We start from the raw sequence: 26,679 nt of genomic DNA, 5'->3' as shown, positions 1-26,679 counted from the left end.
AACATGTCAATGGGGAATCATTAATATTCTTTAGCCACAGCAGTTTGCTTTCCCTTTTTGTCTTCCTACCTCTCTCTGCGGTTTCTGCCTCCTAAGAGAAGTGCCTTAATCTCAAAAGTCTGTGCTATGAAAACATGATTCACATTCTTAAGGGAAGGGAATAAAGCAAGAGCCCAGTTAGTGCCTTAAAGTTTAACAAAATTTATTCCAGAATAAGGGTTTTTTTGTATCAGAAGATCCCTTCTTCAGACTTGGCAATCGGAAGGTTTGAGGGCAGGGACCGTTGTCAGCTGTATTGCTATATCATGAGGGAAACCCAGAAGGGATGTACAGTAGCTCTAGGAACTGCTGAACAATCTGTGGTAAAACCATAACAGTTCCAGTAATTCCTAGAGCTATCCTATGTCATGGGCAGCCCTCCTAAGACATGCTGAGGCTCTAAGCTATGTCAAGTTTAACAGGTCCCCTAGTAAGTTCCCCAAATAGGAATTTAGCCATTTTCACTAAACTGCAGGTTACTTAGCTTGTGTATAAATCCACCTTTTATATGTGGCCCTTAAAACTGTGAAGATTTTCTTACTTGGACCAGACGAAGACACTGTGGACAACATTTTAAATTGGACACCTGATAAATAATAGCTCTACACAGGCTTTTTTTGAGCAGGAATGCACAAGAACACAGCTCTGGCTGGCTTGGTGTCAGGGGGTGTGGCCTAATATGCAAATGAATTCTTGCTGGGCTTTTCTGTAGAAAAAGCAATGGTGACATCAGGGGTGTGGCCAACTATGCAAATGAGTTCCTGCTGTGCTTTTTCTAACAAAAAAGCCCTGACTTTACATAGGGTTGCCAGGAATGGGAGAACAGGAGGGCAGGGAGATGGATGTCAGCAACAGCCTGATGTCACTTCCAGGAAAACTTGGAAGTGACATAACACTTCTCTAGGAATTTCTGGGAACTTTATGGTAAAACATTCAGTCCATCCACCTGCCTCTCATGAATCTTAAAAAAGAGGTCTAATCCTAGCCTTTGGCACAGGGACGCAGCACTGGCTTGGCATGCAGAAGGTCCCAGGTTCAATCCCCGGGACCGCCAGAAGCAGGAAGGGCGTGATGCGACAGGTCGGAGACCCTGGAGAACTGCTGTCTGGTCAGAGTAGAAAACACATACCAATTCCGCAGGTGTTGTTGCTCTGCCCCACGGCTCCCTCCAATTCCCCCCATGCCTTCCCAATCTCTAAAAAACAAGATTGGGGAGGCGCAGAGAGAACTAGGGGGAGCTGCTGGTCAAAATGTGCCCAAGCAGCAACTGCTGGGGAATCCATCACTTGATCCGATGAAAGCAGAAGCCGAAGGGTGGAGCAACAGCGACTGTGGAATTGGTAACAGACAGTGACAGATCAGCTGTCTAACTTGGTAGAAGGCGGATTCCTGCACGTTTGCAGCAATCGAACCCTCATCAGGTTGGACTGCAAATGGTTTCACTGCTCCCCCAAGAGAAGAAGAAGAAGACTGCAGATTTATACCCCACCCTTCTCTCTGAATCAGAGACTCAGAGCCACTTACAGTCTCCTATATCTCCTTCCCCCACAACAGACAACCTGTGAGGTGGGTGGGGCTGAGAGGGCCCTCACAGCAGCTGCCCTTTCAAGGACAGCTCCTGCGAGAGCTATGGCTGACCCAAGGCCATTCCAGCAGCTGCAAGTGGAGGAGTGGGGAATCAAACCCGGTTCTCCCAGATAAGAGAGCTATGGCTGACCCAAGGCCATGCCAGCAGCTGCAAGTGGAGGAGTGGGGAATCAAACCCGGTTCTGCCAGATAAGAGTCCACGCACTTAACCACTACACCAAACTGGTGTAGAATACTAGTGCTAGATTATCTTGTATGCCAGGACAAGGAATACCGAAAATCAGCACAGTGGGTCCCTTACTATCTCTGTCTTCCCTTCTCAAGTGTTAAATCACCCCCAAACAAGGCTGTCTTCCCTCCGTGCCTTAATGAGATGCCGCTACAGCAAGTTCTGCTGTCCTGAGGCATCATCCTGCACCTTGAAACCACACCATGCGTGCCGGAGTCACGGAATATAATCAAAATAACAGCAATAATGAGCCCAATAAAAATGATGTGTGCCAGATGGTAATTAGTTGAATTTAACACCCAGCACAATGTTATTGATAGGAAGGGAGAGGAGGCAGAAACCGGGGTGGGGTGGGGGGGCTGAGGTGGGAAGGCTGAAGATGGAAAGCGGGGCCTTTTTTGTAGCAACACGATATCACTTATGGTGTGCAGCAGCCTAAGGCTCTTTTTGCTGCTCGGAACATGGCTTGAAATGCGGGGCTAGGCCTTCCCCACTGTTGGTCAGCTGACTGATGGCAGGGGGTGTGGCCCAGGGATGAGGGACTCCCTCCTCACCAGCTGAGGCCTCGGCAACCCTACCTATTTCCAGTAATAAAAATGCTTCAAGTTCAGTAGTGAGCTCTAAAATGGCCCCTTCTTTTGTAAACAGCTTCCCCCACAAGCAGTTGCAAGGTGAGGATCCTAAAAGAGAGCCAGTTTGGTGTAGTGGTTAAGCACGTGGACTCTTATCTGGGAGAACCAGGTTTGATTCCCCACTCCTCCACTTGCATCTGCTGGGACGGCCTTGCGTCAGCCAGAGCTCTTGTAGGAGTTGTCCTTGAAAGGGCAGCTGCTGTGAAAGCCCTCTCAGCCCCACCCACCTCACAAGGTGTTTGTTGTTTTCCTCTTCCTTGACAACTGTCTGAAGGCCAAAATGTTGGCGTTTCATGACTGGGACTCAAAGCAGACAGTGCCCTGAACAGATACCTGTCTAGAACAGCACCTCCACAGGGCAAGAAGGTGAGGTAATCAGACCAATGCTTTTTTCAGGCAAAAATGCCCCAGGAGCCTTCCTTAAGACCGTTAGAAGTAGGGCCTTCATGTATTTCCTGCCAAATAACACTGATAAATCTCAGAAGGCGTTGGGGTGTGCGCACTACATGAGCCTATTAGTTAAGCCAGGATTCCATGTGCAGAAGTTAGTGTCTGGAAAGCTCCATCCCTTAGTCGATATGCTATGTCCAGATTCAGTTTTTTTAAACAGTTTTCCAACATTTTTTATAAACCACCCAGCAGCTGTGCTCAGCCCCTTCTATTGTTTGCTAGACTCTCTTACCAACAAGCTGCGGTGGATTAAAGCTGGCAATTTAGGGGAACTCAATCACTGTGGGTGCATTCTTGAGGGATTTGGTTTGCCCACGAGGAGGCCCAAATCCCTCCCTTCCCAAGCGAGGTCTCTGGCCCAGTGCCTGGGGGATAAGAACCAGCCAAGTTCCCTTTCATTTTGGCCCGCAGAGCAGCGAAGGAATGACAAACCAATGATTCAACGTGGGAGGTGCACTGTATGCTTTTTTTTTTCAGTGGCTCACTTGGAAAGGGGCCACATCCCAAACGACAATGCTAGCCTGAGCATCACTGGGGCTGGTGCTGTGTAGGAAGGAAGGGTGGTGTGTAGGTGTGATTCTAGTCCCTCTCTGGGTCAGCAGCAGGAAGGTCAAATTTTGTCGCCTGATGTGGGTTTAGAAAATCGTCACCTGATGTGGGTTTAGAAAAAAAGATGCTGCAGCCAAGCGCTCTCTCTCTCTCTCAACTCTGCCTTCTGCTTTCCGCTTCCTCTTTGCGAAACCATTCCCACAAAAGCTTTTCCCTTCAGCGCAGCAACGATGCATCCGGAATCCCAGCTGAGGTGGTGGTGGTGGTAGGGAAGGCGTTTAGAGAATGGCTGGCAAGCAGAAAATTCTCTCTGTGTGAGCAGGGCTTTTTTTTGTAGAAAAAGCCCAGCAGAAATTTATTTGCATATTAGGCCACACCCCCTGACATCACCATATGGCCAGGGGTCTGCATACCTTAGGTACCGCCTTTCCCCACATGTTCCCTGGAGAGCACTTTGGTCTGGATCACAAAATCTACTTACAATCCCCAGCCCTAAGGAGGCCAGGCTCATGACAACTAGAGCCAGAGCTTTCTCTGTAGTGGCCCCACGCTGGTGGAATGAGTTGCCGGAAGAAGTTAGGGCCCTGCAAGAGCTCATACAGTTCCGCAGGGCCTGTAAGACGGCACTCTTCCACCAGGCATTTTGTAAACTAGACTGCTGGCCACTATAGTTTCTAGGCAACATATGGACTACCCCCTTGCAATCTGCTTTACAGCAGCAGCGGAGAGGACAATCTAAGATCTGTTTTACAGAGAATCATTAATCTGAAACTTAAGATCATAGCACAAAAATGTTAATTATTCTTTTATACTGTTTTATGGTTTTTATGTCCCACCATTATGTCTGCTCGGCAGGGAGGGCGGGATATAAATGGAATTAAATAAATTGTTTCACACAGGGCTTTTTGGCAGAAAAAGCCCAGCTGGAACTCATTTGCATATCAGGCCACACACCCCTGACACCAAGCCAGCTAGAACTAAGCTCCTGCTGGGAAAAAAGCCCTCTGTGTGTTTGTGAAGCATCTCCCTCCCATTACTTCTCTGCTTCAAATATCTCCTCAGCTTGGCACATGTTCAACTGAAGCAGAACGCCAACCAGGCAGTTTTAGTGAGATAGATCTGGGGACCAAGGGCCACAGAAGTCTTCTGTGCCTATGCCTAAGAATGGAATACATGCACAAGATGAATGCATCTGACAGGGTTACATGAGGCATGACTTTGAACATGCACTGGCAAGCAAGCGCAGGCTACTGCATAATAATCTGAGAAGTGATCTGGCTATAATTTTGCCAACGGGTGTTTCACTGTCCCTCCCTAAGAGAAATGGGAGGCTTAACTAGTACTCTGGGTTGTGCCGCCAGCCAGAGAACCGAGGGCCACTGGGAGGTGAAATTACCCGCATCCATCCCAGCAGGGCTTTTTTTGGGTAGCAGGAACTCCTTTGCATATTGGACCACACACCCCTGATGTAGCCAATCCTCCTGGAGTTTACAGTAGGCCCTGTAAGAAGAGCCCTGTAAGCTCTTGGAGGATTGGCTACATCAGAAGTGTGTTGCCTAATATGCAAAAGAGTTCCTGCTACAAAAAAAAGCTAAAATAAAATAAAGCCTTGCCTCTCAGCAAGAGTGGATTAGCCTGCCACCAAACAAGATGCCAAGGTCAGTTTGCTTTGAAACTTATCCTCCCCATACCTTTAGCTTCCACTGCTCTTGTGCGTCTTTAGGGTTTTTTTCTTTGGCTGTAAACTACTGTTTTTGCTTATGTACAGCACCCGACACAGTTGCTGCATACTGAATTTTAATTGATTCAAGATGCTTCAGGAATTTTGTTCTGAAAAGCAGGGATTAAACAATACAATAAATAAATTCACTCCGGTTTTGCCTGGTCGTGGGTGAAAACTGAGTTTCCATTTAAAGACCAGCAGCCTGTTTCCGAAAAGGAAAATCTCTCCCTTCCACTCTTTAGCCACTATGCTTTAATACTGGTTTGTCATCTGTAGTCAAAATGGAGGACTCGAGGTGGGTTACATAGAGGAGATTAATACAATTGACATGATGGGACATCCAGTAATCAATGCAGCAGGATCCAGATTGCAGAAATCTGGAACTCACCCCCAGAAATGTGAAACAAGGCTGAAACAAAGTTTAACTACTACTGATCCAGGTGGGTATCCTTGTTGGTCTGAAGCAACAGAATAAAGTTAAGAGGTCCAGTAGCACTTTTAAGACCAATAAAGTTTTATTCAAGTTTTTGTGTGTATTTGAAGAAGTGTGTGTGTACACACGAAAGCTTATATACCTTGAATAAAACTTTGTTCGTCTTAAAGGTGCTACTGGACACTAACTCTATTCCATAACTATTACTGACACATTAGTTTCAAGTGACAGTTGGTAGTGAGATTTAAAGAGAAGTGAAGATAAAGAAAATTTTGAAATGGATTGCAGCAGTATGGCTGGTGAGGGAGCAGAGGCAGTGATGTGTAAAGACTGTGGGATGTTTCTATTTCTACCTGAGAGTAGCATGAATTACAGCAAGTGTAAATTAGTGGCCCTGCTGGAGGAAAAGATACAGGGACTGGAGGCACGATTTTCCACACTGCGGTGTATAAAGGAAGATGAGGGTTTTCTTGACAAAACATATGAGGTGCTCTTGAAAGGACAAGAAGAGGGAGAGGAAACGGTATCTCAGCAATTAGAAGAGGACCCAACACAGGAGGAGGGTTCCTGGAAAAATGTAACCCGAAGGAGAAAGAAAATCAGGAGATGTTCTGAGCCCCTGCTGCTCAGCAATAGGTTCCAGGATCTCCCCACAGTAATTGATTCTGAGCCACTGGAACAAGGGCTATTTCCCCAGCCTCCACGAAACTTGAAGAAAGTTTCTCAGGATCCTGTGGATAAGAAGCCTGGAGCTTCTGCTCCCCAATATAGGAAGAGGAAGGTGGTGGTGACTGGAGACTCCTTGCTCAGAGAGTGCCGACTGGACTTGTCATCCCGAGAGGTCTGCTGTCTGCCAGGTGCATGCATCTAGCAATCCGTGACAGAAAGGATTGGAAGACTTATCAAGCCCACGGATTACTATCCTTTCGTGCTGATCCACGTGGGAACGAATGATACTGCCTGTCATAGCCCTGAATGTATTAGAAAGGACTATGTGGCTCTTGCTCAGAAGGTGAAGGAGCTGGGCGCACAGGTTGTGTTCTCGTCAGTGCTTCCTGTTGAAGGCCGTGGCTTAGAACGAGAAAGAAGAATACTTCAAATAAACGACTGGCTACGTCGATGGTGTTGTCAGGAAAGATTCGAATTTCTGGACCATGGTTTATGCTTTTGAGATGGTGGTCTTCTATCGGGAGATGGTTTGCACCTTACGGCAGTAGGGAAAAGGGTGTTTGGTAACAGCCTTGTTAACCTAATAAGGAGGGCTTTAAACTAAATTGTATGGGGGAGCAAGACAATAATTCAAAGCTTCGTATGATGCCAGAAACTGGGGATAAGAACATTAAAGATTTGCAGAGTGGTGCATACGCTAGGTAATGTTAACTTGCAGGCTTGTATGGAAACCAAACCCCTGGGATGCATAAAACATGGATTCCGATGTCTCTACACTAATGCACAGAGTATGGGAAACAAACAGGAGGAACTGGAAGTCCTAATAAAGGAAGGAGACTATGACATAATAGGCCTTACTGAAACTTGGTGGGATGACACAACTGGAATATTAGGATTCAGGGGTACAACATTTAAAAGGGACAGGCAAATGAGAAAGGGTGGAGGTGTAGCAGTATATGTGAAGGAGGTATATACTTGCGAGGAAATATGTGAATCTGAGCATGGCAGCTCAGCTGAGAGTCTCTGGGTAAAAATAAAAGGAGTAAGAAATAACAGTGATATTATTGTGGGGGTCTGCTATAGACCACCAAGTCAGTCAGAGGACTTGGATGAGATACTTCTACAGCAGATTGCAAAGTTCTCCAAAAGAAGGGATACAGTGATCATGGGAGATTTCAATTACCCAGACATCTGTTGGAAGTCCAACTCTGCTAAAAAATGAAAAGTCAAATAGATTCCTGACTTGTCTTGCTGACAACTTCCTTTTCCAGAAAGTGAAGAAGGAAACAAGGGGATCTGCTATCTTGGATTTGATTCTCACCAACAAAGAAGAATTGATCGAAGAAGTGGAAATAGTGGGCACCCTGGGCAGTAGTAACCATGTGATTTTGGAATTTACAGTCTTAGGGAAGGGAAAAGCTATACATCGTAAGACTTATAGGTTGGACTTCAGAAAGGCAAACTTTGATAAACTTAGAACTATGCTGGGTAAAATCCCATGGTCAGAGATACTTCGGAGGAAGGGGGTTGCGGAGGGGTGGGAGTTTCTTAAAAGCGAAATACTGAAAGTGCAATCACAGAAGATTCCTATGAGAAGAAATAATGGAAAACGCCTAAAGAAGTCAAAGTGGCTCCATAAACAGCTCTCTAAAGACTTGAGAAATAAAAAGACTCCTTTACGAATTGGAAGGAGGGCCTTATAACCAAAAATGAATATAAACAAATCACCAGTGCCTGTAGAGTTTGTAGAGAAAAAGTTAGGAAAGCTAAAGCTCAGTATGAGCTTAGGCTGGCCAAAGATGCTAAAAACATCTTTGCCACACACCCCTGACACCAAGCCAGCCAGAACTGCGCTGCTCCTGTGCGTTCCTGCTCAAAAACAAGTCCTGGGCCTCTATCATGCCAATGGGCTCATATATATTTATGTATTTATTTTGGATTTATATATCGCCCACTCCGCAACCAGACTCTGGGCGGCTAACAGTCGTAATAAAACAATTTCAGTTACAGTTGTAAAAGGATAAAAAACATATATAAACAATTTAAAACCAAAATTTGGTGCTATGAAAGAGATTTTGTAACACAGGCTAGCTGCTCTGTTACTAACATGGCTACCCTACGAAATGTCAATAAATCAGTTTTGTGTAGTCTTGCTTGCAGATTCTCTGAGGAACTTTGGGAAGATCTAGTCTTACCTGAAAAACTATAATAACTAACTGCTTTCCCATGTTGCCATCAAAATGCTTGCAATAGGGCTGAGGAGAAGATTCGGTTATAGTTTGCTTCCTCTTCCAAGTTGCATTTTCATTCAGAAATGATTTGCTCCGGGAGTGCTGTTCAAAACGCACTTCTGATGCAAACGAAAGAAGAGCAAAAGCAAGAACCCTCTTTGAGAGCTGTAAAGGAGCTGAGAGGCTGGGAGCCATGCACCCTCCCACAACATTTTTTTCCTATGCTCTCTAAAATTACCTACTTGCTGAACAACCTGTCAACAATTCCCTGCTGATATCTGCTTAGCAATTTAGATTCGGTATGTTTGGTGAGGTCCGGATCCCTATATCACCCGCCAAAATGTTTGCAATTCCAGCCTATCATCCCATCATCGTCAAGCCTCTTGTAGTAAACCTGAAGGAGGCATGCTTTCTTTGTACAACCTCCCCCTACCCCCGCAAGGTTCATAGTTTTCATATGACGCTGAACTGTGCACCAGACAGTAATGCGAGTCAGGCCTGCCCTCCGCCACCTGCATGCTCTTGAGTTTCAAAGCAGCTGAGACGGAATCGGGGGTCTGATTCGGGGAATTCAGAGCCTTCGATGCACCTGCAAAGGCTTGGAAAATCACACCCTGCAGGAAAATGGAACTGAAAGTGGGGACGTTTGGAATGGGACATCAGTTACTTCTAGTTGAGAAGTATATCTCTGAAGCTTCCCTCCCCCCATGTTAGCAGAACATCTGCCAGTGCAGGACTTTAAATAGGTCTAAGAATCATGGTGTTCAGGTACAATCCCAGCAACCCTGCAGGAAGAGGCTTGTGGGGCTCAGGCAGAGAGCTCTGGGGATCTGTAGCATTGCTTCGCTGTTTAAGGACAGCTGGCTAGAAGAAGAAACTGCAGCTGGTGGGATTTTGGAAACAACCAGACCAGGAGGTGGCCAAACTTGCTTAATGTAAGAGCCAAATAGAATAAATGTCAAATGTTTGAGAGCTGCAAGACATTAACGTCAGATGTTTGAGAGCAGGCAGGCAGGCAGGAAGAAAGGAAGGGAAACAGATGGAGCGAGGTGGAAAGAAAGCTACTTTAAATGCATTCTTCAAGATGCCAGCTGGCTTGGCTTGGAGAAGTGATTCAAATGCCTTCTCTAAGCCAGCTGACAGGGCAGTTGAGGCTTTGACAGCCAACAATATGTGTAAAAGAGCCACATGTGGCTTCCGAACTGCAGTTTGGCCATCCCTGGACTAGACGTCACATAACCCTTGCAGTCAGGGATCAATGGACAGACGTATCTATCTATCTATCTATCTATCTATCTATCTATCTATCTATCTATCTATCTATCTATCTATCTATCTATCTATCTATCTATCTATCTATCTATCTATCTATCTATCTATCTATCTATCATCAAATCCCTATGTGGTCAATAAATTCATGAGATGTCCTTGGGTTAATTACTCTTTTTCAGATTAACCTAACTTGCAGGGAAACTGTGAGGGCAAAATGGGGGGGTGGGGGGATGGAACATGTAAATTGCCCACAGTTGTTTGGAAGAAGGGTAGGATAAAAACCTACCAGATAGATTTCCATCTTACCCCTCCATGCAAACCATGGGAGCTCACTAGGTAGGTTAGATTAAAGCGCTTGGCACCCAAATTGTGGGCTCAAATCCCAGAAAGGATAAATCCCTGATTTAGAAGGTTTCTAGAGTGGATTAGACAAATTCATGAGAAATTCATCCATCAACGGCTCTTTAAGAGTCTTGGAAGTGTTTTGATAAATCTACTGCTTAAGAGACTTCTATTTTTTTTCCCTCCTGGGCTGAGCTCCACATCTATGTTTCCATGCCCATATCCCTCTAGAAGTTGTATCATATTTTAGACAATGTGAAGGTAATCCTGAGGATTGCAATCTGCCATGGTATCTAGAAGTTTGATTTCAGATAGACTCAGCATATCAGAACGGTCCGAGTTAATTAAATTTATTAAGATCTTGGTTCCATTCAAATTAATAGACACATTTTATGGAGTGAACTCTCGTCCAATAGTTTCATCTAAAACAAATTGCTAATTACTTGAAGTCAGACAAAGTGCTCATACTTAATAAATAATAAGAGAGTCTGCAGATATGTCTCATTTTGCCACTGCAGTGAAAAATTACCCAAATTAATATATTTTGGGTCTTAAAAACACGCACACAAAAGACTACTTTTCCCTCCTCTCCTTCAAAAAGTTATTAGCTCTAAAGCATAAAAAAGAGATTTATTAGCTGCTAAAGAACTTTGTTCCGTATAAGATTAATAAGAAAATTAATCGAAGCGGCCATAAACATTATGCACAGATGAACAATTACAGCAACAGATTAATAGCGCTTGCAAGGAAAGTGTTTGAGAGCCACTGAGAAGAACAAAGTAAGGAAATGTTTCAAAGCGGTCCAGTGGGCAGGGTTTCCATTGTGCAGAGATGATGCTCGGAAGCCAGTGCTAATAGCTGAGATTCTCCATTTGGAAAATCGAGATGAAATCACTGGTCCCCATGCTTCTGGAGAGGAAGTCCCTGGATTTTTTTTTGGGGGGGGGGGTGAATACCTAGGGCCACCTCAAGATGGTTCTTGAACAATGATTTTGCAATTACCTCCGCCCAAGAGGTAGGAACTGAAGGGGGGATCCTAACCAGGGGTGGAATTCTAACAGGAGCTTCTTTGCATATTAGGCCACACACTCCTGATGTAGCCAATCCTCCGAGAGCTTACAACAAAGAACCTTGTAAGCTCTTGGAGGATTGGCTACATCAGGGATGTATAGCCTAATATGCAAAGGCGCTCCTGCTAGGATTCCACCCCTGATCCTTACCAAGTTGTTCAATGTAACAAAGTTTTTATTTTGCAATATATTGAAAAGTATTCTACTATCAGAATCTAAATATAGTTCATCAATACATTACACAATTTCCCACCCGTCCCACCCTCCAAATTGTGACCTCCGCCGGTATACAAAACAAATTAAAAACCTTTTTAAAAGTAAAAATTCACATATATAGAATCTTAACTCAAAGTTATAATTCACTTAGCTTTATCTTAACTCCAATATAACTACTATTCTTATCCCTTTACTTAATACTTTCTACTTAATCATCAATATTACACATTTAATCAGATAGCCGTAATCTATTCTTCTTTGCACTTTAAAAATTCAATTATTACCTTGTTAAACATTGAACATAAATTTCGTAGTCATTAAATCATCACTAAAAATTATTCAAATCTTAATCTTATCTTAACACATAAACTTGTTGTTCAAAAGAAAGTCCTATATTATTCAGTGGGGATTGCAACCAGGAGAGTGTCCTCAGGATTGCAATCGCAGCCTTGAAAAATGAAGAGCTCATCAGAGCCTGGATCAACTGCCTGCAACAAGCCAGTGTTTAGTTCCACACTTTTCCAAGGACATGGACAACAACTTTGGTGTCAACACGGACAGGAAACTCATCCAAGCCAGCAGTGACTAAGGACACTTCCTATTTATTCCGAAGGGCAGCATTGATTAAAAAAACAGGGTTTCATCAAACCCTGGTTTTTGGTAGGGTTGCCACAAATCTTGTGGCGGATGGAATCGACAGGCGAGCATGCTGGTGTTGGACCGCTGTGACCACCTGTGGTCAGAGCATCAGATCTTTTCACCTTACTGCAGCTTTGAGCCCAGCGATCGCAACACCGTTGGCTTGCTGACTGAGCAGTGACAACAGCAGAACTGCTCCAAAGGGATTTTAATGGCAGTAGAAAGTGTTGTCAAGTCGCAGCTGATTTATGACAACCCCATGGGTTTTCAAGGCATGAGAAGTACAGAAACGGCTTGCCATTGCCTGCCTCTGTGAAGCAACCCTGAACTTCCTTGGTGGTCTCCCATCTGAGTACTAATCAAGGCCAAACAGTCTGATTGGGCTAGCTGAAAGCCATTCCTATCCCTCTCCAACTGTGGGCTCAGAAAAGGAAGGAATGAATGAAGGAAGGAAGGAAGGAAGGAAGGAAGGAAGGAAGGAAGGAAGGAAGGAAGGAAGGAAGGAAGGAAGGAAGGAAGGAAGGAAGGAAGGAAGGAGAGATTGGATTTATACCCCACCCTTCACTTGGAGCGGTTTATAATCTCCTTTTCCTTTCCCTCCCCACAACAGACATCTTGTGACGCAGGTGGGGCTAAGAGGGCTCTTTTGAGAACTGCTCTTAAGAGAACAGCTTCGAGAGAACTGTGGCTGATCCAAGGTCACCCAGCAGCTGCCAGTGGAGGAGGAGGGGAATCAACCCTAGTTCTCCCAGATTAGAGTCTGCTCTCTTGACCATTATACCAAACTGGCTTTACATCAAACTGGAAGCAGACTGGCACAGCAACGCCCACCTGCCCAGAGCTTCAGCCCCACGCTATCCTGTAGAACGCCCACCACCAATTAGCTGGAGTCTCTAGATGGCAATCAAGTCACTGAAAGAAGGAAGAAAACATGATGGTGCAGCGAGCATCAGTAGAAACAAGTTTTACTGGCATTACTTATTGTGGGCAAAACTGCAAGAAAAGTGGGGTTAAAAAAAGTTCTAAATAAAGAAATGCAGCCGTTTGTCGATAATTACGCTAGACACAGGGAAGCTGAGGAATCAGAGTGCCCTGGGGTCATGGAAGTTGAACAGGCCTTTAGAGAAAAATAAACAGTGACGCCCCACCTTTTACCAAGAAAGAAAACCTGGATAAGCAGGCTGCAAGCTGTAGAACCAGCAAGACTGAGCAAACATGTTGTTTGTGAGGGCCAGGCTGGGTGATGAGTGGCTGCACCCCAGTCCAGGCCCTGATAGAGAGATGGAAACATGAGCAAGCGGAACACACCGCTGGGTTGACCTAATACAAGCAGGAGGTCCGGTTGACCTACAAGCAGGCCTTGAATTCAGCAGGAGCTCACAGGAGCACAGCTCCTGAACTTTTCTGATGGCCCCCCTCCTTCTCCCCACCTACCTTGCCTGTTGAATAGTAGGTACAGCTGCATAACAATCTCTGGATTAGGAGAGCGGGCGGGCAGCCAGCCAGCCACCAGGAGCTTTGCCACACCCCCAGCAGCCCTCATTAACCCTTGGAGAACCCCATGCCACCCTTTTTCCACTTCTTATGTGATACTGGGTGGCAGGTGGCTTGCTAGCCTTTGACTGTGGAGGGGAGGGCAAGGAGAGCCCCTGGTGAACCCCTTTCCTGCATTGGGTTACTTTTGGCTGGCGGGGGCATATGTTAATGAGTTATGATAATGAGCTCCACTGCCTATTTTTCTACAAAATGACCCCTGCCTACAAGTATCACCTTGCCTATGAATCAGAGAGGCCAAGACAGCTTTGGAACGTGTATTAATTTTTAATGATTTACTTAAAATGAAAGAAGGGAGACTGACTGCTTTGGTTCTGACTGACGAGGAAATCAGGATATAAATATCTAAATAATAAAACAAAAACAACTCTGTTCTTCAATGTTGGTTCTGTACATTTGTTGCATCATGTTCACATGATCTGCGATGTTTTATGTGGCATTTCTGCATGCAGTCTCTATCTCATACGTTCACCCTTCCTGCTAAGAGCTTCAGGTAGCATACAGCGCTCTCTGTGTCCCATTCTATCTTCACACCAACCCTGAGAGGTAGGCTGAGTCGAGAGTATGTGTCTGGCTCACAGCCACCCAGTAAGTTTCCACAGCAGAATGGGGATTCAAACCTGGGTCTCCCAGATTTCAATCTGACACTCTAACTACAACAATGCATTGACTTCTGCATGCCATCTCTAATGCATCATGTTGACTTACTCATGCTCAAATAACATGGACATGTGTATACATTGTATGAGAAAATACTGGTGCCAGGAAACAAGATGCCCCCCCTCCCCCCGAAAAAAAATTCCAGGTTCGCCAGAGAAAAATAAAACCAAACTGGCAATTTTGGGGTTAAGACAACAGGATAGAGAACTTTGAAATGATCCTAGTTTTCATCTAAGGGGCAGACATGGCAATCTTTTCATATTTCTTCCAAACCCCAAGGATCCTCTCTCTATCCGAGAGGAAAGCAAGTATAAGCACCCTCGCACATCCTTTGCACCACAGCAAAAACGCTTTCAAAACCTTACCCAAAATATGTTTTTATCTACCTCAAAGGCAGCAGACTAATCCCACATTTGCATCCTAGCTACTATGAAATAAAGCCCACTTTCAGCAGATTTCTGGAGTTTAAGGGGCTCAGGAAAAGTGGCATCTCAGCAGATTCCCCCTCCCCGTCTTTAAAATTCTTTCTTTGCAAGCCTAGGAGCTTTTAATGCGAAAACATTCATCAAAGAGCACAACAGCGCAGGCCGGGTGTTTTCAATCTCCAAATGAAAATTAACATCTGTTGCGAACAAACTCGGCCGGCGTTAAGATCACGTCAGGGACGGAGATTCACGCGAAAGAGAGGCGCTGTCAGAGCTTCTGAAGCGTAGCTAAAAAGCATAAACCCAGATGCAACAGCTGAGCGGTTCTGGTGCACTGAGAGAGTCTTAGGGTCCTAAGAGCTGCTTCACCTGTCTTCTGTGGGCATCAGGTTGCCCCCGGGCTGGCTCTATAATAAGGAAACCTGAGGTGGTTCCCTCAGATGGCAGATTTGGGCGATGTCAACCTCTCATTCTGTCTCTTGGCCATTTGCTTGACAGCCCTCTCCCCACCTAGGAATTGCTCCTAGTTCCCCAAGGCTTCTTCAAAAGCAGTGTGGCAAGTGTCCTCCCCCTGCTGGCCCCAGAACTCCCACAAGACTCTCATCTTCTGAGAGTACAGCTGCCATTTTCTAGTCGTTTATTGCCAGGGTGATGGTGGTCAAACTCTCTCTCGAGAAAGCAATCTCTCAAGAGAAAGTAACCTCAAGAGAGTTCAAGGAAACCCTCCAGGGTGGCTCGCTGTGCTGTTTTTAAGGCAAGCTGAGGAGGAGAAAGAAGCAGTGGCAGTTATTTCCTCCAGCTTCTGAGGGAAGGTGGCAGCAGCAGCAGTGAGTTGGTGGCAGCATCGGCTGCCGCCATTGCCTCAGGTGGCCAAACATCTTGTGCGGCTACCGAGTTGCACAATCATGCAGCCAAGGGCAACCCCTGATCCAGTTTATCCTAGTAGAAGGAAACTATTTTCTTGGTTAAGAATGGTTTTCTTGCCCTGTTTTCCAGATTTACTTCGATCAGTGTAGGGTGAGAGGGAGAGATGAAGACACATAGTATACATACCACCTACTTTCTAGGGATTGGTTTTTATGCTGTTTGTGATGAATTAGATTTTATGTCGACTGCGTTCTTGACCTTCTATTGTTTAGGTTTTCGTCATATTTGCATCAACAGTTTTCCATAGAATGCCAGAAGCCTGTTCTGCTCCAGCTGTTCCCGCCGTCTTTGTAATGAAAACTGGTAGAGATGGAATTGGACCCACCTGCCCTGGAATGAGAACTTTCTCTTTTCATGTGCTCTCTAGATTAATACTCCATATTTAGGACTCAGGACCAATTCCAGTTTGGCAAATATGATGTAAAAATGGTGGCGGTGGTGGGAAGCAGATGCAACAAAGACTATCCCAACCATTAACTGCCCCCCCCTTTTTCTTTAACTGCAGCTGTTGCAACACAACCCACATGGAGAAAGTTTTAAGAACGTAAGTTTTAAGACCACTGGCTGAATGAAGCCAGTGGTCCAATCTAGTCCAGCATCCTGTCTCACACAATGGCTGACCAGTTCCTCTGGATGGTCAACAGCAGGGCATAGAGGTTGAGGCCTTCCCCTGATGTTGCCCCCTGGCTCTGGGATTCAGAGACTTAGTGCCTCTGAACATGGAGGCTCCCTTTAGTCACCATGGCTAGTAGCCACTGACAGTCCTATCCTCCATCTATCTGTCCTCCCCTTTTAAAGTTGTCTATGACTGTGGCCATCACCACATCGTCTAGCAGCAAATCCCACATTTTAGTAACTCGTTGTGCAGAAAAGTATTTCCTTTTGTCAGCCCTGAATCTACTGCTCATCAGCTTCACTGGACTCCCTTGAGTTCTAGTATTTGGGGAGACAGAGAAATAGTTCTCTTTGTCAACCCTCTCTACCCTATGCACCATTTTACAAACCTCTATGATGTCCCCTTTTCACTGTTTCTTTTCTAAACTGGAAAGTCTCACTCTCTTCAGCCCTTCCCCATAAGGAAGGTGCTCCAACCCCTCTAATCATTTTGGTTGCCCTCCCCTGCTTTTTTCCCAACTCTGTGATATCCTTTTTTTTCCAATACCGTATCTGTCTTCCAGGAGTTCCCAAGGGCTTTTAATGGAGTATAAACTGCAGGCATCTTTTAAGCAGAGCAGGGGTTATCTTGATTTATATATAGTTGGTTTTAAATGGTGAGGTTTTTCATTGCAATTTGTAGGCAACCTTGAGGCGAGATATAACAATTTTAATAGACAGACAGACAGACTGCTCTTTGGAGGAGCGTCCAGGTGCTGATGCTGAGAATGAGTTCACAACCTGCCTGCAAGGATTGAGTAATCAAGACCTCCATCGCCACCCTCTTGTAAATCCACTAAATTTCCAAACTAATCTGGAATCCGAAGGGTGTGCACTCCAATGCATTCAAAAAAGTGATCTCTGACTCAAGAAAGCGCATGCTCCCATAAATGTTGACAGATCCAAGTGGGCAGCCGTGTTGATCTGAAGCAGCAGAACAAGGTAGGAGTCAACCTGCACCTTTAAGACCAACAAAGTTTTATTCAGAATGTAAGCTTTCATGCGCTCTGTAAGCGCACTTCATCAGACAAGGAATCAAGTACAGTGAATCACGTACAGCGAGCAGAGCTACATATAACTGGTAGTGGTAGGCAGTGGTTTAGAATGCAAAATGGTACATATTTAAGATCCAATGACAGAATAGTAAAATGTTACCCAGATCAAAGGTTTGTTCAATTCGTTAATTTTACTATACTGTTGGGGAAGGCAATGGCAAACCACCCCGTAAAAAGTCTGCCGTGAAAACGTGAAAGCAACGTCATCCCAGAGCTGGAAAGGACTGGTGCTTGCACAGGGGACCTTTCCTTTGTCCTAATTTTACTATTCTGTCATTGGATCTTAAACGATTTTAAACGATCCAATGAGCTCTGCTCACTGTACCTGATTCACTGTCTGATGAAGTGTGCTTAGAGCACACGAAAGCTTACATTCTGAATAAAACTTTGTTGCGTCTTAAAGGTACACTTGACTCCTGCTTTGTTCCCATAAATGTTGTTTGTCTTTTAAGAAGCTATCTGTGTAATTCCCATCCTTTCCACCATGGCACCCTCGCTCTTCTGTGAGGAAGATATTTTATTAATCGGCGGAATTCATTTCCTACCCTCTCAAAATAGATGCCCAATAAGGCTTACAAAGATGAATCAGTAAACACTAAGATCAAAAGGCATAAAAACAATTAGCGATCAATGCAACAGCAAGATTTTAAAAATAGCTATCTCCTTGCAGTACAGTAGCACCTACTACATATAAAAAAGAAGAATCAATACCTAAAATCACAGCAAAGCAGATCCATTAAGAGCAGACCAATATTATTGAGAGCAGTAGAATAATTAAAGTCACAGTAAAGCAATTCCAGGAATCAATCAATCATCAGCCAATGCCATAAAATCGTTTCAACAAAGTAATGAAACTATTAAAATATCCCCGTGCAGAAGAAGATGCCCACTGTTTCTCTGAATGATTTACTGGTCTGGCCTCCCCTCCTTCTGCTATGTCTAATAGGAATTAACCTGGGAAGGCGTAACCCCACTATGCTTCTTCACAAATAGATCACTCAGACACTTCCTAATGCGGAATTACCCACTCTCCTAAGAGGATGTCAGCTGCATCTCTGCGTCAGTCACTGCTCCTTTCCATAAAGATGTGTGGCAATAGTGACTCACACAGAAACGGCTTCATGAAGGTCAGGTGTGCACAGCGTGGCAACATGCACAATGTGGTAACAACTTTATAAACATAACAAACATTAAAGAGAATGTGGGAGGGACTTCTCATAAAAGTAGGACTCAAAAGTCTCCCAATCCAAACGACTGGCAGCAAGTTCAGGATAAGACCACTTCCCGCCCCCCTCCTCGCCACTATTATAATTCTGATTGTACTTCAACAAGCAGAACTTTGGAAACCTTGCTGCAGTTTCTAGGAACTGCAGAATCATATGGAGCACACAGCAGTCTATGTGCACAAAACATATGCACAAAACTCCTACCTGAGGTTAGATAAAAGATAGATAGATGAATTTAGATGAATTTATTGTCATTGTTCTGAAATGTTCTGAATTTTTAAAAAGGATCCAGGTTAGAACATGCCACAGCTTTAGTAACATGCAACATGCCAGACTTTATGTGCATGAATTTGGCAATTCTGAGTTTTTCTTCATCTCTGAGAAGCTGCCTTCTTGGTACTATGTGGTATCACATTTCTCCCCACTTAGCGTTGCACCAACCTGCTTGCAAAATTCCCTATGCGTTTATACCTTTGGCGTCAAACCAATGGAAAGTGGCTCTTTGCAATGCAATCAGATGAATGAAACCTATGTGAAGTATGCTGGGGGATCGGAGACTATATTTAGAGCTTCTCTGTGCCAGCATGAGGCATGGAAATCACTTCTCTCTCCTGCTGATTTGGATGGATGGACTGTCAGAGTTTAGCAAGCGGGAGAATTGCTTTATATCCTATTTTGTTAAGAGAAGAAGCCCTGCTTCTTTTCTGCACCTGAAAATCCATGCAATGCTATGTAGAATGTTTGCTGTTAGGTAGGTTCACAGCCGGCACTGTCAGCCACATCTCAACCGGGTTCCTTCCTTTTGTTCTTCCTCAATGCGGACATGTACACCTACGAGTTCTATCTGCAGAACATGCACAGTGTGGTAACAACTTTACAAACTTCACAAGCATGAAAGAGTGTGTGGAAGGGACTTCTCATAAAACCAGGACTCAGAAGACTCCCAATCTAAATTAATGGCTGCAAGATCAGGATAAGACAACTGAGTGTCCTCCTTTACGTATTGTATACTAAGCCAATGGAACGTATTGTTACAAATGGAAGTGTCAGCCACTGGCTTAGGAGGCCTTTTTTTGCAAGGGTGCTTGCAAGGAGGACAGAAAAATCACAGAAAAGGGGGAAGGCAGGTTCCCTTCTATCAAACGCCATAAAAATACTCAGGGCTTTTTTTTATAAAAGGAACTCCTTTGCATATTAGGCCACGCACCTCTGATGTAGCCAGTCCTCCTGGAGCTTACAGTAGGCCCTGTAAGCTTTCGGAGGATTGGCTACATTAGGGGGTGTGGCCTAATATGCAAAGGAGTTCCTGCTACAAAAAAAGCCCTGAAAATACTCCAGCTGAGCTAGTTTGGAACAACTCTAATGCTAACTTTATAGAGAAACCCGAAATATTAAACAACCCTGAGAAGTTGGGGATTAGTGCCCAACTGCTCACGTTCACTGCAGGAGAGAAGCGAGCGGAGAAGGAAAGTGGAGCTCTCACCTTGAAGGGCTTCTTTGGCTCTTGCCAGCTCCTGCTCCTTCTGTGCCAGCTGGACTTTGAGTTCGGTGGCAGAGAGGATCTCAGTCGACTTGCTGCCGTGCGTCTCTTCCAGATCTTTTGTGAGCATATCCTTCATTTGCCGGAGCAAGTGAACTTCCTCCTGAAGCTGAGACACCTCTTCTCGGAGAAGCACTGGAACGAAAAACAAAAGACAATGCCAGGAAGTCAGCGGCTGGTCGTCTTGGGCTCAGGAAGGTCTCCCAGCACTGAGAGTCCACAGTCAAGAATCCAATGATTATTTAAGGAATCGTTATCCTCAGCAACACAGTCCTTCCCCTCCATGAGGGAATAACTGGGATGTTGTTCCAGTTGCAAGAAACTATATTCGGGACTAGCAGGAAATATTCCTCCAACATGTATTCTCATTGAAAGCATGCAAGCCAGCAATTTTCATATAATCTAAAATGATCCATACACACTCACACAGCAATGTTGAAGTAAACAGTGTTTCAGAAAATAGGGGGGGGGGGCACAAGTCTCTGACCTAAGAAGCTTTTGGGTGCCCTGCCACCATCATCGCCTTAACAATTGCAACAACAGACTATGTCATTTCATTAGAACTGGACATACTTTTGTTGAAGAAGAAGAAGACTGAAGATTTATACCCTGCCCTTCTCTCTGAATCAGAGACTCGGAGCAGTTTACAATCTCCTATATCTCCTATATCCAACAGAAACCATGTAAGGTGGGTGGGGCCGAGAGAGCTATCACAGGAGCTGCCCTTTCAAGGACAACTCTTGCGATAGCTATGGCTAACCCAAGGCCATTCCAGCAGCTGCAAGTGGAGGAGTGGGGAATCAAACCTGGTTTTCCCAGATAAGAGTTCGCATACACCAAATTGGAAAGACCCAAAAGTTAATAAAAGCAAAGCTGAATTTTTTTCATCATTAATAGCAACAGCTAGATTTACAATAGCAGCCAAATGGATGGGAAAGCATCCTCCCATAATCCAACAATGGTATAACAGGTTATGGGAAATCCATGAATAAGACTGCATACAATACAGAAGACACAATGTAAGACCATTTCAAGAAAAAAAGTTTCAATATGGTATCCTGTAATAACATATTTAACAGACAATGATATCACTCCTAGTAAGCCTTATTACAGAAAACTGATGTACTTTTATTATAAATTATATTGTCTTTTTAGTCTGATAGGATTTAGTGTTAATTATTAGCGGGGCTTTTTATGAGCAGGAATGCACAGGAACACAGTTCTAGCTGGCTTGGTGCCAGGGGGTGTGGCCTAATATGCAAATAAATTCCCTCTGGGCTTTTTCTACAAAAAGATTATTATTTGGATTATTAGGTTTTTATAGATAGATTTCAAGCCTTAACAAATGTTTTGGAATGACTCTGTATGTTACACTCGAAAAAAAAAATGTTTCGAAAATAACAAAAAATAAATATTTTAAAAGACCCTACTGCAACAACACTGACAAAATTCTTATTCTTATTTTGCAGATGGGAGAACTGAGGCCCTAATCTGTGTTGCCTAGCAGCCAACAGCATCCAGCTCAACCAGGAAAGTGACAGCCTGGGTGGAGGAGTGGTTACAATGTTGAACCAGGATCTAGTCCCAGGTTCGAATCCCTGCTTTGCCATGGGGAATGTCACTGGAAGGCCTTGGGTCATTTGTTCACTATAATATCTAATATAATATGAATTTTGGTTTTTAAGTTCACTCAGTCTCAGCTGGGAAGAGTTCAAGAGCTCCATCCTATCTCCCTGGAAAGCACGATGCTCACACTCCTGTGACAGATGGAAAACAGTTTGGCAGGCTGCACCACAATTGCGTTTGGGTCCTGGTATTCTGCCCCATTTAAACAACAGGTCTGGACAATGGCCAAAGCCTGTTTATATTCTATTAGTTGTCTTCCACACTTTACATGGCAAGTCTTATTCTGAGGTCCTCTTGTTGGCATTTATCAGGTTATGGATATCAGGTGCAACCGACTGCATCCATGTTCACAACCATTCATTCCCTAGATTGAAATTCTGTGATTGCAAGATTTGTGCAGATCTTATTGCTGGGTGTTGGGATCTTACCCTGGATAGGCCTCCATCAGCATGTCTTTGTGGATGTAGCAGGAACTCCTTTGCATATTAGGCCACACACCCCTGATGTAGCCTATCCTCCAAGAGCTTACAGTAGGTCCTGTACTAAGAGTCCTGTAAGCTCTAGGAGGATTGGCTACGTCAGGGAGGTGTGGCCTAATATGCAAAGGAGTTTCCTGCTACAAAAATAGCCCTAGAATCATAGAATCATGGAGTTGGAAGGGACCTCCAGGGTCATCCAGTCCAACCCCCTGCACAATGCAGGAAGCTCACAAATCCCTCCCCCTAAATTCACAGGATCCTCATTGCTGTTAGATGGCCCTGTGGATGGGCAAAATAGGATAGTAATTTTAGCAAGTGTTCAGGCTTCATTTGTTTGGAACCTACTTACTTGTCTTTTTGGTGGTCCATGGTATTGGTAAAGCTCTCCTCCAACACAAATTCCAAAGAAATTTACTTTCCTTTGAAATATAGTGTTGGAGGAGAGGTTTTATGGACCGTGCAATAGGTACCACTGTAGAATGTGAGAGCACACTTATATTCCGTTTGGGTTCACTTGCAGACATTCAGCTGTACTCACTGATGCCAGAAGTTTGGTCTAGCAGACGCAATCCCACAACCCCTTACACAGGGAGAGCGCATGTGTTTTCTACCATGGCTAAAGCTATCCTCCGGGAACCATATATAAAACCACTCTGCTTTTCCTGAGCCTTGATGCAAGCTGCCTGTAAGCTGGGACTTTTGGGGTGGGAACTATGTGTGACTAGTCGCACATCATAAATATTGCCTGTGCGTGGGTGTGACCATACAGGCATGAGAGAGAGAGAGAGAGAGAGAGAGAGAGAGAGAGCCCTTTCACACAAAAAGACAGGGTGGAAAAAGATTTGCTTTCCAGGCAGATAATGGAATTCCAGACACAAAGGGTGTGGAATGTTGTCTCCGAAGCTTTATCACAGCAGGCCAAAGAACAATCACCACCACATTGTTTTAAAAAAGGAATGTCGCAGTCAGGGAGAATCATTTCCCCATTATCTACAAGCGATGAAATTCTCACAGCCAACCAAAAACAAAAAAAATAATAATAATGTCAATTATTATATGTAATACAAGAAGGGTTGCAAGGAATTGTAGTGAGGGAAGGTGGAGGGAGAAATGGCAGCAAAATTACCTCACTTCCATCCCAAATCTAATTTCTCCCCCTCTAGACTATATTGAGGGGCTAGAACAGGCCAGTTTCCTCAGCTTTCTTTCTTTCTTTCTTTCTTTCTTTCTTTCTTTCTTTCTTTCTTTCTTTCTTTCTTTCTTTCTTTCTTTCTTTCTTTCTTTCTTTCCTTTTCCCACTTTAAGTGACTCTCCTGTTTCTAAGGTCAAGGCAGCTTCCACACATAAGAGAACATTAATATTCCCTTACAGTATTACAAGTAATAATATTACAATATAAAAAATGTTAACAAGACAAAAAACAAAAAATAGTGGAGAGAGAAAAAGCACAAAAAATAGCCCAGCTGCAAAGTAGCAGAGTAATAAGGAGAGGAACCTCCCCCCTCCCTCTCGGCCAGCTCCAGGCTGAGATCAAATCAGCCAGCATATGGCCCAAAGCAAGGGAGGTTAAATTAGTACCTCCTGATGGATAGACCTGTACATGACTTGCCCTGAATTCAGGGAGGACTTTCTTTTGCACATCTTGCATTCTAACGCCTTCCACATTGTGCTGGTTCTCATTTAAGTTATTTTATTTTATTTTGTTAATTTTGTTACTTAGCTTGCAAACTGGGAGCCTTGCCATTCTTTAGGGTTTCATTTCCTTCCCCACACTCCCTTTGAGGTGGTCTTTCATGCACATCTAGGTACACACATGCACCTGAACCCCAAGACACTGTGTCGTGCCCAGTCTGCCGTTTCACACTTTGCACCTCGTGGATATGTTTTGAACTGCTGACGGCGTACTACATATAACCGGATTTATCAAGTATATCTTAGATGGGTAGCTGTGCTGGTCTGAGGGTTGCCAGGTCTGTATTGGAAAACACCTGGAGACTTTGTGGGTGGATCCAGGAAAGGGTGGGGTTTGGGGAGGGGCCTCAGCATGGTTCAATGCCATAGGGCCCACCCTTCCAAGCAGCCATTTCCTCCAGGGAAGCAGATCTCTGCCAGCTGGAGATCAGTTGTAAAAGCAGGAGATCTCCAGACCCTACCTGGGGGGTGGCAACCATATCACAGAGGAGCAAGATTGGAGTCCAGCAGCACTTTAAAGACCAACAGAGGGAGTCTTTGGATTCAGATGAATAGCTGTGTTGGTCTGAAGCAGCAGAAAAAAGTTCGAATCCCGTGGCACCTTTAAGACCAGCAAAGTTTTATTCACGGCATCAGCTTGTGCATGCACACTTCTTCAGATTTCCTTTCCGGAGTATAATCTAGAGCCAAAGCCCTCTTCTTCTTCTTTCCTATTTGGCAAAAGGAACTTTAATTCTCAAAAGCTTACATCCTGGAAATCCTGTTGGTCTTTAAGGCGGCGCTGGACTGGACTTGATCCTTGCGGCTGTATCTCAAATATGTCGCAGTTCTTCTGAATGAACAGCATCTCGGCTTTCAATCACCTGGATCAATCAGCACAGGGCAGGCATCTGGGAGACAGATGCCCAGCAGGGAAAGGCAGATCCTCTAGAACTGTGTAAGGAAGGGGGAGCTCGAGTAGGGTTGCCAAGTCCAATTTAAGAAATATCTGGGGACTTTGGGGGTGGAGCCAGGAGACAATGGGGTGGAGCCGGGACCAAGGTTGTGACAAGCATAACTGAACTCCAAAGGGAGTTCTGGCCATCACATTTAAATGGACTGCACACCTTTTAAATGCCTTCCCTCCACTGGAAATAATGAAGGATAGGGGCACGTTCTTTTCAGGCTCATACAATTGGACTTCCTGATCCAATCTTTTTGAAACCAGGAGGGAATTATGGGGAGAGGCACTGGATGCTATGCTGAAAATTTGGTGCCTCTACCTCAAAAGCAGCCCCCCCCCCAAAGCCCCAGATACCCACGTATCAATGTTCCATTATGCCCTATGGGAATCAGTCTCCATAGGGTATAATGGAATGCCTGGCAGACATTTCCCTTTCTGATAACCCTGAAACGGGGGAGGGCCTCCAAACCAGGGGATCTGCTGCTCCCAGCTGGGGATTGACAACCCTAGGGCACAATCCAAGAATCTGGGCTGGTGGGGGGGGGCGGGGACACAAGCAAGTCCCTGTATTCACTTGCAACAAAAGCTGGAGGCGACGCGATTTTTTAAAAAGTGTGCTTGGGATGGGTAGGAATCCCACCTGCAGCGTCTAAATGCCACGCACAGGGCCTGCTGGACCGGGGCCAATCCGTTTCCTGGGTTATTCTGCTTCAGGAAGGACAATCTACATACTCGGCAAACTTGTTTTGCAAAACACAACTGCCGCAAACCGGGCCTTTTCAGAACGGAACGCACAGCAGGAGGGCACGGCTTAAGAAAGACAGAGCTGCCCTTCCCCAGTGGAGGGAAGGCATGAATAGAACAGGAGATGCCTAGCAAAGGTCAGCCAGAACAGAAACACAAGTTTGGGGTGGGGGGGAAGAGAAAAGGTTGCTTTGAACACACTGTATATATATATTTTTTAAAGTAGCAGCAGTATCTAAGAGGTGGTTAGAGGGAAGATTGCAGGTAATTTCCTTTATGACTTTGAGGAAAGAAGCCAACTGCAGCTGCCAGGAGGCAACTGGTTCTGCCGTAATTATTTCCTGCACGTTTGATTGCAAGTCACACAGGCAAACTAAGCAGGGTGAGATGGGTTTATGGAAGAGGAAGAAGCATTCTGTTTACCTTCTCCTCCAATGGGGACCCTTAAGAATGTAGGGACAACTGAAGTTCAGCTTAAGTAGAACTTCTTCTGGCTCTAAAGAGGGATGGACCGATTTCCCACTAGCCTTAGTGTGTATATATATATATATATATAATTTTTGGGGGGGCCACTGTGTGACACAGTGTTGGACTGGATGGGCCATTGGCCTGATCCAACATGGCTTCTCTTATGTTCCTCTTCTCTGTGGGGCTTCCATCAGATTTCACAGCCGGGGGCTGCAACTCACTCCGCCTTTTCTGCGCAACAAATAAGAATCTCTAAATGCCGGTTTCTGTTTGCTGTGCAAAAAGGACAAAACTAGTTGTCCGATGGAAATCCGATGGAAGCCCCGTGGAGAAGAGCAGTGTGAGAGTGGCATAAGGGTAGTGGGAAATCAGTCATGGTGTCTTCTATGGAGGTTGTGAGTTGAAATCTCAACTCTGCCACAGCCTCACTATATAGCCTTAGGCATGCCTCTTTGGGGCAGCCTCAGTCTCCCCACCCACCCCCTGCACCCCAGCAATATGAAAGTAGGGTTGCTTTATGTGAACTGCTCTGAACACTGGACATGCCACGCAAATACAAAGGACGAGATCCTCAGTATGGGAGAGGATGCAAACATAAAAGGTTG

General features: G+C 44.8%; 1 protein-coding gene across 2 annotated transcripts in view; it reads right to left on the bottom strand.

Moving 5' to 3' along the window:
• KAZN (kazrin, periplakin interacting protein) overlaps window positions 1-26,679 on the bottom strand; it is a 446,286-nt gene that overhangs the window by 41,533 nt on the left and 378,074 nt on the right. For both annotated transcript variants that reach the window (XM_060259107.1, XM_060259108.1), the window contains one exon: window positions 20,066-20,257. In XM_060259107.1, coding sequence (XP_060115090.1) covers window positions 20,066-20,257 — 192 coding nt within the window. The remainder of the gene's footprint in view (window positions 1-20,065; window positions 20,258-26,679) is intronic.

This window comes from Heteronotia binoei, chromosome 18, assembly GCF_032191835.1.
Source record: "Heteronotia binoei isolate CCM8104 ecotype False Entrance Well chromosome 18, APGP_CSIRO_Hbin_v1, whole genome shotgun sequence".
Lineage (NCBI taxonomy): Eukaryota > Metazoa > Chordata > Lepidosauria > Squamata > Gekkonidae > Heteronotia > Heteronotia binoei.
Note: the sequence above shows the minus strand (reverse complement) of the source record. Positions and strands in the feature narration are given on the sequence as shown.